The sequence below is a fragment of the Bufo gargarizans genome, chromosome 5 (assembly GCF_014858855.1).
Source record: "Bufo gargarizans isolate SCDJY-AF-19 chromosome 5, ASM1485885v1, whole genome shotgun sequence".
NCBI lineage: Eukaryota > Metazoa > Chordata > Amphibia > Anura > Bufonidae > Bufo > Bufo gargarizans.
This window is the reverse complement of record NC_058084.1, coordinates 12545214-12557623: the sequence shown is the minus strand read 5'-3', so window position 1 is coordinate 12557623 and position 12410 is coordinate 12545214. Positions and strand designations below refer to the sequence as shown.

The 12410-nt window shown below is 41.6% G+C and overlaps 1 protein-coding gene across 1 annotated transcript in view; it reads left to right on the top strand.

Annotated features, from left to right (window-relative positions):
* The window catches only part of FAM135B (family with sequence similarity 135 member B), a 106456-nt gene that overhangs the window by 44669 nt on the left and 49377 nt on the right, over window positions 1-12410 (top strand). The window contains exons 10-11 of the mRNA XM_044293831.1: window positions 6923-6996; window positions 11359-11513. Coding sequence (XP_044149766.1) covers window positions 6923-6996; window positions 11359-11513 — 229 coding nt within the window. The remainder of the gene's footprint in view (window positions 1-6922; window positions 6997-11358; window positions 11514-12410) is intronic.

The window sequence follows — 12410 nt, the reverse complement described above, 5'->3', positions numbered from 1 at the left end:
GCGTTGTAAGTTGGCACCAGAACTACAAGGCTCTGTCCATTGTGTAGAAGACAGAGTTGGCTACTGCAGCAATCCTTCCAATCACTTCAGCGGATTGGCTGTGATGCGGGGTGTTGGACCCCCACCCAATGAGATATTCATGACCTATTTTGAGGATAGGCCACTAATAGTAAAATCATGGACAACTCCTTTAACGTCTTACTCTGGTGTCCACAAGATTTTGACCCCCAGCAGTTAAAGTGAACCAACCTCTTAAGGTTCTTTGTGCTGAAACAGGGGCATAGATATACGGGGTGCAGAGGTAGTAGTCGCTACCGGGCCCAGGAGCCTGAGGTGGCCCAAAGACCCTTGTGCCGCATAAGAAGACACGAGTATTATAAAAAAAAGTGCATGCTGGGAGGGCTCTGCCATAGATTTTGCGCTGGGGCCCAAAATCTTCAAGTTACACCTTTGGCTGGAGGGAAGGGGTTAGGTCAAGAATTTTGCATGGGGGGGGGGTGCCGTTTCAATTTTTGCCTCAGGCAGCACGAAGGCTATGTGCTTCCCTGCCCCTGGCCACAAAGCACTGAGGGAACGGGGGCCCAAGCTGAACTCTTGCATCAGGTTCCATGAGCCTTTAGCTACTCCCCCCTGTGCTGAAATATGGCCATATTACAAATTTCTAAATGAAACCTAATTGACAAAGACATGAGGAGAAAGGGAGGGAAGAAGGCTTGTAAGTTCAGACAGGAAACCAGACTGTATCCTCCTTACTTTTACCATCTCCAATGGTTCAAGTGAATAAACCTTAGGTCCTCATAAGGTTCAGGATGCTAAACATTACAGCATGAGACCCAAGACATGAGGGGAAAGGGGAGAAAGAATGCTTGTAATTTGAGATAGGAGTCTGGGAGACCTGAATGTATCGCTGTGAGATACAGAATCACATTTGATAAAAACTTAGGGGCACATTTATTAAGACCAGCATTTTAAATACCGGTCTTAAAAAGACCTAAAGCTGGAGGTGGATCATCGAAGTTATGTAGAGGCAATCAGACCATTTTCTATGCCTAAACCAGTTGTAGAAATTAATGTATGATACGGGCCCACTTTTTTCATACCTGGTGTGAGTGGGGAAGAAGTTGCAGATTCTGCTGCTCAGGCTCGGACTGGCCCACAGGGGTACAGTTGAATCCCCCGATGCCCCTGAGTAAGGTGGGCCCCTATCCCCCCACCCCCTGCACAAGTGGCACATAACACAGTAGACTTACTGCACTACATCCATATATCAAATGTACAGCACCTCAACCAGCCTGTGTTCATATAAAAAAAAAAAAAATGGATAGATTATTAAAGAAACTCCCCAGTTTATTATAATAGACACAATCTGAGATGACTTCTAGGTTTAGAGGAAAGCCACCAGTGCCCTCTTCTCCCCAGGACCTACCTTCTCAAAGTTTCTGCAGGGACTCCCATATTCAATCATCTGGCAGCATCTTGCTGCTGTGTGAAAAGGTAATATTTGAATGTCTCCATACGGTGGGCCACCAAAATAAACTTTACTGGTGGGCCCTAGGCACCCCAGTCCGACACTGCTGCCACTCCATGATGTGCGACAGAATCTGCACCAGATACACGACACATCTGGTCATAAATGACCCCCTTAGTGTTAATATACAGAGAGACTAAACAGAGTAGAACAAGTAACCATGGTGCCCCAAAGTAAGACTTTTTGAAATAGAAAGGTTATGATTACCAAAGTAACGCGCATTGCTCTGTCCTTGGGTATTTCACTTTGTTCCTTGGACTCTTGGTCCTCTGCGTTCCACTATGCACTGCTTCCCCCTATGTTCTGCCTTCCCTGTAACTTCTCAGGCTTCCCTAACTGTCAAGTTGATGGCCCGAAAACATCTGCTATATCTTCTACCCTGGTATTTATACTCATGGTCTGGACTTTGACAGATCTGAAGGGAAAAATGAAGAATTTTGGAGGATAATAAACTTTACATATGTAGATTCAACCAAAGTACATACATATGGGTCCGCGCTGGGCTTCAAAAGGCAGGCGTTACACTAACAGGAAGATTCCATGGAGATTCCACGATGTCACCGGTACATCCCCAATGTCACTCTCGATACCGACCAGCAAAGTTTTTCTCCTTCAGGAGAAACAAAACGTAGTGCAATACCCAGGATGTTTAACATTCAGTAAGATTTATTCTACTTACAAACATCGACTTGTACACAGCGTGTATAAATGCCCGACCCGGGTTTCGCCTTTGCTTCGTCTGGGGCGTAACACACTAATCAGCCAAAGCTGAGATCTTATACCTCCCAACTCCTATGTCATATCCGGTTTCCCAAATCAGGATTCATATATAATCGCATACATTCATGTCGAAAAACCATCAGATTATCTAAAATCGCATTATTAAAAAAATCGCAGATTTTAAAATCACAGACTTTAAAATCGCTTGCGATAAACACATACATAAAATAATTAGTGCAATAGTGCCTAACTTAAATGGACACATAGTGCCAGTGTGTGTGCTCTGAGTTAAACATGAGCCGCACATATAGTTTGGGCATTGCACTTCATTATCTCTTATCCACATTCCATACAATCATAAAAAAATTCTACTTGTAACCTGAATAACCTACATGTGTATATACACACCTATGGCATGGAAACTATTGCTATGCCCTCAACTACATAAATATCCCCATTACGCTAGATCCTCTATTAACCTACTCCATACCTAAATCCTCTATTTTCCCACACATACCAGTAGAGGAGTGGCTGGTAGACACTAGAGGATATCTAAACTGGTAATTAGGTTTAATACATGCTAACTGCCTTCATGTCCCATTCTATGTTGAGACCATTGGGTTGTAGGGTGTTCAGTTCATATATCCATTTAGCTTCTATTTTGTTCATCTGTTTTGCCGCAACCCCACCTCTCCAATTTTTTTGCACATGTTCGACTTCAACAAATTATAGTCCTACAGGTTTTTTTGGGTGGACTTTTTTAAAATGTGCAGATACACTATGTGTCTCCAGACCTCTTTTTATATTGCCTATATGCTCGCTGATCCTTGTTTTTAATTTTCTTAAGGTTCTGCCCACGTATTGTAGCTTGCAGGGGCACTCTAGGACATAGATTACCCCTGCAGACTCACAGGATAGTTGTCCTCTCATACATAATTCGTTTTGATTAGAGCAGGAGGATGTGGTGTTTTGAGTCCTACATTTTTTATCCATCGTGGATCAATTTTTACAGCCCGAACAAAAACCGCACCAAGCGAAGTTATTTTTGGTGGACGTTTTAGTTTTTTCTTTTAAACATCCTCGTACTATTTTATTCCGTACAGTAGGTGCCCTTTTAAAAATAAAAGGTGGTTTATTTGGGATCAGGGGGCCAATGACATCGTCATTCTTTAATACTCTCAAGTTCGTCCTAACTACCTGCTTTGGCTGATTAGTTTGTTACGCCCCAGATGAAGCAAAGATGAAACCCGGGTCGGGCATTTATACACGCTGTGTACAAGTCGATGTTTGTAAGTAGAATAAATCTTACTGAATGTTAAACATCCTGGGTATTGCACTACGTTTTGTTTCTCCTGAAGGAGAAAAACTTTGCTGATCGGTATCGAGAGTGACATTGGGGATGTACCGGTGACATCGTGGAATCTCCATGGAATCTTCCTGTTAGGCCTCATGCACACGACCGTTTTTTTTTAAGGTCCGCAAAAACGGGGTCCGTAGGTCCGTGATCCGTGACCTTTTTTTCGTCCGTGGGTCTTCCTTGTTTTTTGGAGGATCCACGGACATGAAAAATGAAAAAAAAATCTAAGTCAAGTTTGCCATTGAAATGATAGGAAAAAACGGACACGGATCACGGACACGGAACACGGACACGGATGACTATCTTGTGTGCATCCGTGATTTTTCACGGACCCATTGACTTGAATGGGTCCGTGAACCGTTGGCCGTGAAAAAAATAGGACAGGTCATATTTTTTTCACGGCCAGGAAACACGGATCACGGATGCACACAACGGTCGTGTGCATGAGGCCTTAGTGAAACGCCTGCCTTTTGAAGCCCAGCGCGGACCCATATGTATGTACTTTGGTAATTTTTCTGGAGAAGGGACTTACTCCAATTTTTGGGACTGCTGCTTAAACTGTTCCTGACTCCACACAGAAACCATTCTTGTGTCTTACATATGAAGATTCAGAAAAAAATTAAAATTTACCCCTTTTAATGTGTAGGTCCATTCTTAAGCCTTACATTTTCACAGCTGCTTATAAAGAAAGCTTGTGTCTTCTGCTTCTTCTGTCGTCTCGTAGACTCATCAGGGGTTCAAAAGCTCCAGGAGTGAAAGACTCTCAAACTTTCACTATGAGTAGGCAGGGGGAGCAGGACCCACAAGTTTTCTCTGTGTATGGGCAAGAAAAGCAGGACTCATGAGATTTTTCTATGAGTAGACGGTGGAGCAGGACGCACAGGATTCATTTTGATTGGCTCAGATCCTTTCCGTATGAGTGGGCAAGTAAGAAGAACTTACACAATTTTTCTAATAGTGGCCAGGACTTCCAGGCTCTCTCCATAAACAGCCAGTAGAAGCATGGCTCACAGACTTTCTCTATGAGTTGGTGGAGGGAGCAGGACTCACAGGCTTTCTTTATGAGTGGGAGAGGGAGCAGGACTAACAGACTTAATCTATGAGTGAAGGGTAGCAGAACTCACAGGTGATCTCTATGAGAGGAAAGCGGGAGCAGGAAAGGTGTTTCTATGAGTGGGTGGAAGCAGGACTCACAGGGTTTCTCTATGAATATGAATGATCCAGGCAGCAGTCCACATTAAATCATTTATTTTCCCCATTGCAATGTTTCAGATCAGTATGAGCCTTTCTAAAGCATAAGGCTTTCTTTATGAGAAGGAAGGAGAAGCAGGACTCATAGGCTTTCTGTATGAGAGGGCAGGAGAAAAAGGACTCACAGGCATTCTCTATGAGAGGGCTGGATAAGAAGGACTCAGGCTTTCTCTATGAGAGGGCAGGAGAATAGTGTTGAGCGCGAATATTCGAAAATCTTATTTTTATCTCGAATATCGCAACTTTGAGAATTCGAGAATATTTAGAATATAGCGCTATATATTAGTTTTTTAGAATATTCACAATTTTTTTCCCATCTGAAGTCATGATTCCTCCCTGCTTAAGTTGCTTGTGGGCCAATGACTCATTGGCCCACAAGGAAGAAGCAGGGAGGAATCATGTGTTCAGATGGAAAAAAAATGACGAATATTCTAAAAACAAATATATAGCACTATATTCTATAGTGCTATATATTCGTTTTTGACACATGCCTGTATTGATTGCGTAATATTTGCATATTACGCGATCATTGCCTTGCCGATTTTCGAGTAAAAAAAAAAGAATGTAGAATATAACGAATATTCAAATTTGCAAATATTCTACGAATATTCTACAAAATATTCACGAAGTATCGCGCAAGGACTCACAGGCTTTCTCTATGGGAGGGCAGGAGAAGAAGGACTCACAGGCTTTCTTTATGGGAGGGCAGGAGAAGAAGGACTCACAGGCTTTCTCTATGGGAGGGCAGGAGAAGAAGGACTCACAGGCTTTCTCTATGAGAGGGTAGAAAAAGCAGGACTCACAGGCTTTCTCTATGGGAGGGCAGGAGAAGCAGGACTCACAGGCTTTCTCTATAAGAAGGCAGGAGAAGCAGGTCTCACAGGCTTTCTCTATGGGACGGCAGGAGAAGCAGGAATCATAGGCTTTCTCTATGGGAGGGCAGGAGAAGAAGGACTCACAGGCTTTATCTATGGGAGGGCAGGAGAAGAAGGACTCACAGGCTTTCTCTATGGGACGGCAGGAGAAGCAGGACTCACAGGCTTTCTCTATGGGAGGGCAGGAGAAGCAGGACTCACAGGCTTTCTCTATGGGAGGGCAGAATAAGAAGAATTCACAGGCTTTATCTATGGGATGGCAGGAGAAGCAGGACTCACAGGCTTTCTTTATGGGACGGCAGGAGAAGCAGGACTCACAGGCTTTCTCTATGGGAGGGCAGAATAAGAAGGACTCACAGCCTTTCTCTATGGGACGGCAGGAGAAGCAGGACTCACAGGCTTTCTTTATGGGACGGCAAGAGAAGCAGGACTCACAGGCTTTCTCTATGGGAGGGCAGAATAAGAAGGACTCACAGCCTTTCTCTATGGGACGGCAGGAGAAGCAGGACTCACAGGCTTTCTCTATGGCAGGGCAGGAGAAACAGGACTCACTTGGTTTCTCTGTGATCCCTGACACATCTAAACAACTTGTAATATGATAATACAGAATGAATTCATAGCAAACAATATGTCACCGACTTCAGCATCTTCCTCAATATTAAATGCCGCTCTCAGATAGGAGACCTAACAAATCTGCATTAAGAAGGGAATCATTTATTCAAAAGAAAGAGGAACTGCATATTTTATGTTGTATGAAAATGTCCATGGAAACCTGGTTTAAACAATATCCTTAAAAAAATAACAACTGATTATCTTACCTTAACGGGGGTCGGAGGTAATTATTAGGTGTATAGATTTCCCAATCCTTGTGTATTTAGTTGCATATTTATTCATTGTTGTAAACTGCAGTGTGGAATAACGATTATGTTGTGGCCCCATCTAGTGGTCATATACATTTAGTGAAGCTACATTTCTTATTTCACATATGGTGGGGTTTGATTGACATCATCATCATAAGGATGCACAATAGAAACATCTAAATCACAGATTCCGCTCTGCTGCATCTCTAGGAAGGTATATAGATTAATTAGTCTCATAACCATGTAACATTGAATAGCTCATCTCAGCTGCATCATCGCACCTCTGACCCCAGAAATACGTGCTTTATATGTGATTTTATTCATCTCCCAGGTCAGACGATTCTCTGAAGCATTTTTCTACACTGAACATGATAAACCTACAGCTCTCACTTTCCAGGAAAACCTGTAAGTTGGTTAATTTTATACATGATGAGTGTAGTAGTAAGCTGTACTACCTCTACTATCGAACATGATTTATTCCCATCACATATATAACTTAAAGGAATTGTGCTGAGTTTAAACTTATGCCCTATCTCCATAATAGCAGATACAGTGGTGCTTGAAATTTTTAGAACCCTTCAGAATTCTCTATATGTCTGCATAAATTTGACCTAAGACTACGTCAGTCATAAAAGTAGATACACATAACCAAATTGGAAGGTTTGTGGTTGTTCCTGCCATGCTATTCACTATGCTGCCTGGCTCCATCCTTTGCAGGTTGTGGCCTGCATGTTCTCTTTAAGCCTGCCAGTATCTGTGCCCATAGGGCAATTTGTCCAATGGAGTGAGATCCCTGGATATTTTAGGCACCCTACCCATTCAGAGGATGCCTGAGCTTTAGGTTCTCTGGGAGCTAGTAACGGTGTTTGATAGTCTAACACTATTGCGATTTACCTGTGTTTTTCCTGTGCTATCTCCTGCATGTGTTCCTATTGTGCCGCAACTATTTCCACCTTGACCTGTGTTATCCTGCACTTTCAGTTTCATTTTCAGTTCTGTTCGTGTTTGAGTACATCCTGTCTGTCTGCCTTGTTTATGTTCCTGCCAAGTATCCACCCTGCCTGCTCTATGTCCTCACTACACCCCTGTCTGCAAGTCCATTCCGTGTCTACATTCATCTATGCTACCAGTGTGCTGCCTGGACCTCTAAAACCAGCATTCAAGCCCAAGTGACTGTTCATACTGCTCCTGCAGTATTCCTGTGGTTTTGGTGTGTTTTTTGAATCCTAACATTCTGGTGCTTGCACCCCCGATGGATCAGCTGCCACAAAAACTGGGACTATCTCAAGGGGTAGCAGTCTGGTTGCTTCACTGCAGGAAAGTCCAGCTCCCTGTTCAAGAGTTAAAGGGTGAATACCAGGGGAGCACTAGAATAAAGACCTTAGGGTTAACCTAACGTCTAACCAGTTAGTTGGCACAGTGGACCACACTCACTGATCCTTAGCACAAATCAAACAAATGGTTCAAAAATATTAGACTTGGTCATTTTCTATGAATTGAGAAAGATGATCCAATACTGTTACACAGGTCTCTGAGTAGTTAAAGCATTTGGGCTTTTGCTTTCCGTACCTGTTGTGACATCCTTGTGCAGCATTTACTGCATCTAAACATTTTTGATAATTGTTGATTAGTCCTATACATCTGATTGGAGGAATTTCAGCACATTCCTCCGTAAAAAAACATCTTCAACTCTTACTTGTATGTTTGTGGTTTCCTACCATGAACTGCTCACTTCAGGTACTTCAACAACATTTCTATTGGAATAAGATCAGGACTTTGACTTGGTCATTCCAAAAGTTTAACTTTGTTGTTCTATAACTGTTCTTCCGTAGAACGACTTGTGTGCTTAGGGTCATTGTCTTACTTGCCCACCGCCAGCGTCTGAGGGATACCTTGCCCCTTTCTATGAAATATGTCCCTCTTATAGAGCAAGTAAATGTGACGCCATTTGCAGTTAAGCAACGAGGACATGGAGTCCCTTTGTAGATGGTAATGTGTGTACCCAGGGTAGGATTGCCAGAGTGGTGTAGAGTGGCCTACAATCCCTGTATATGTTGTATACACGTGTCATGGTGTTCCTACATGGATATCCTTTGATCTCAGATGTGGTGTAGCTCGAAGCACGTACAAAAAGGGTAGTTGAACTTGGATGATGAATAAGTAGAATAAATAGAGTCCAGACTTTATATAATCATTGAACACAACTTTACTTGGCATAAATGGTAATCCAAAAAGTTTCCAACTGGTATCTTGATCATTAGCAGGCATTGGCTTAACGTTGGCAGGCAAACACTTCCGCAACAATCTCAGCTCTGCTATTCTGTAGCTTCCTTAGCTCTGCTATGCTAGCTGGAGTAAATAGGAACTTTTCCTCTTCTGCTGGAACTTAGTTTAGCTGTAATCTGTCTCTTACTTTAGTCCTAGGAACTTCTTATCCTGGCATCAAGCTCTGTTAGCTTGGGAGGCAATGCAAGCCCACGAGGGGACAAGCAACCATAAAGGACTTTGGGAGGCAGGGCCTGCGGGCCCAGCAAAGCAGACAGTGCTCTGCTGGCCGAAGCACAACCTTTCCCCAGGAGGGGGTAGGCTAGACTGTTCTACTCACTAACTAAACTCCTCCTTTTCTAGAGCTCTAGGGCTGGAATGGAACTGGGAGGTTCCTCTCCAGGGAAACTAACTTTGCCAATGTTGCCGCCATCTGCTGGTAGACCAGGCAATTACATGAACATAACCAGTTTCATAAACTTAAATATGCACATTATTCTGGGGTGACACGAAATGCATTCTGGTGACATTAGTTCATCATACTACCAACACTATGTTTCAAAGATGGGATGAGGTTTTTATGCTGGAAGGCAGTGTTTTCCTCTCTCCTAATATAATTGTTTCTTATTAAACCAAAAAGTTTGATTTTGGTCTCATTCGTCCACAAAACATTGTTCCAATAGCCTTGAAGCTTGTCCAGGTGATTTTTAATAGTGATGTGAGCTGCAGGGGTCATATTCGAATTCGCGATATTTCGCAAATATTTAGTCGAATATTTGGGGAATATTCGCGAATTCGAATACTCATTATATTAAACTTTTTTTTTTACTCGAAAAATCGGCAATGTAATGATCACGTAATATGCTAATATTACGCGATCAATACAGGCGTGGGTAAAAAAGGAATATATAGCACTATATTCGATGTAGTGCTATATATTCGTCATTGACGGATATTCTAAAAAACAAATATATAGCACTATATTGAATATAGTGATATATATATTTGTTTTTTAGAATATTCATCATTTTTTTCCATCTGAAGTCATGATGATTCCTCCCTGCTTAAATTGCTTGACAAGTAACTTGAGCAGGGAGAAATCATTACTTCACATGGAAAAAAATGACGAATATTCTAAAAAACAAATATATAGCACTATATCGAATGTTGTGCTATATATTCATTTTTGACCCACGCCTGTATTGATCGCGTAATATTCACATATTACGCGATCATTACATTGCCGATTTTTCGAGTAAAATAAAATGACGAATATTTGAAAAAAGAAAATATAGCACTATATTCGAAATATTCGCAAATTCTCAAAGTTGCGATATTCGCAATAAATATTCGAAATTCGAATATTTGTGCTCAACACTAATCTTTAGCAAACTACAGATGGCCAGCAATGTTCTTTTTGGATAGCACTGGCTTTTTCATTGCAATCCTGCCATGCATACCATTGTTGTTCGGTGTCCTGCTAATGGTGGACTCATGAACATTAACATTAGCTAAAGTAAGAAAGACCTTTAGCTGCTTAGAAGTTACCTTAGGTTCCTTTGTGTCCTCACTGACTGTTACATGCCCTGTTCTTTATATGATCTTTGTTGGTTGACCATTCCTGAGGAGGGTAATAATGATCTTGAATTTTCACCATTTGCACACAATTTTTCTGACTGTGGATTAGTGGAGTAAAAACTCTTTAGAGATGGTTTTCTAACCTAATGAGCATCAACAACTATTTACTGAGGCCTCTGTTTGTGCCATGATACACTTTCACAAAAATGTGGTAAAGATTAGATAGATCCCCGTTCTTTAAATAAAATAGGTCACTCATTCACACCTGATTGTCATCCCACTGACTGAAAACACCTGACTCTAATATTACCTTCAAATTATCTGCTAGTCCTAAAGGTTCACATACTTTTGCCACTCACAGACATTTCATATTGAATCAAATAAATAAATGATTCCTATTTTTGACTCATTTTTTGATGTGGCTAATTTTGTCTACGTTTAGGACTTGTGTGAAAATCTGATGTAGTTTTTTGGGTCAAATTTATGCAGAAATATAGAAAATTTCTAAGGGTTCACAAACTTTTAAACATCACTATAAGTGCCTGATTTGTGGGAGTCCAGTACTGGGACCCCCAATTATCACAAGAACTGGAGTCCTGTATCCACTTGTATATATACAAAGATACCAGGCTAAAAAAAAGTTCATACTTCCAATGTATTAATGACCTTTGGTTCGGGAAGGTTCTCATCATCTTCAGTAAAGCAAGAATTAATTATATATGATTCTCAGTCTTCTTGTTGCCCATCCTCATAGAGCAGGTCTATATAGAAACTGTAAATATTAAATGGTAAGAAATGTAGGAGGAATCTTGACTATATGTCTCCACCACCAACCCTATTGAGGTTTGAAGGGCTGATGTCTCCTCACACAATTCTTTTTGATTGTATGATTCTTTCATTTGACTATGACATTATTGTTTTTAGAATTCAAAGTCACAGTAACTTATCAGCAGAGGTCAGGAGTTCTGAGTACCTCACCAGCATGCCTCCACTACCTGTCGAATGTTTGGACATTGACGGAGACTGGAATTCTCTTCCTATCATCTTTGAAGACCGATATGTGGAAAAACCCCAAAAAGGTCAATCATTTTTTAAGTATTTTTTTTCCATTGTAGGCTATTCAGAACAGGTTCATAGGTTTATATAAAAAGTACAAACCTTGTCTAAAACAACACAAAAGGAATCCTGGATAATGTAAAGTGTAGTACATACAGTCTATGGGGCATCAGGAGGACAGTTATGTACTTGACATTTTTTTATGACATATTGAATTATTATTTTAACAATAGGTCTAGCCATGGGCATAGCTGCAGGAAGTTTGGTGGGGCATGAACCCTTAATGCTTGGTGCCAGGAGGGGCTCCTACAAGCCAATTTGCTATGGCCGGGGTAATTAAATGCAGGTATAAAAAAGCTAACTAAATCATTATCCTGGATGGAGGGCAGCCTAGCGATGACTCTGGTAGACTGATTAGTAAAATAATTGGTTAATGCCCGGTGGCCTGTCATCATAGAGCACCCACACGTGCCCCTTCTTTCCCTTGCAGTCATAGCCCAGCAGTAAGCACCAGCCTATAGATCCATATTACAGAGCCCTGGGCAATTTGTGTGCAGCCATATTGTCATTGTCATAGTATCACCACCATTCTCAGATTAGCCAGGTCTTAGCCTACCGCTTGCAAAGATCAACAGTACTCCAGTGCAGCAGCTCAATCTGCCAAATGTCATGAAACCTATTCTCCCTTCAGTCTCCTTCTACCACTGTGGTGGGGCAGTGCATCATTCACCACACTCCATTCCTATATGACACTAAGCTCTTCTGGGGTTTAGCTAGGATAGCATCCCCTCGACTGTACCTTCATCCAGAAGAATCTCATTTCTGAGCAGCCACAGTAACCAAATAATTTCTGGAGGCTCTTAGCAAGCTTAGAGTTTTCTTAGACAGTCTTAATCCATGACTTGAATACGTTTTGTTGT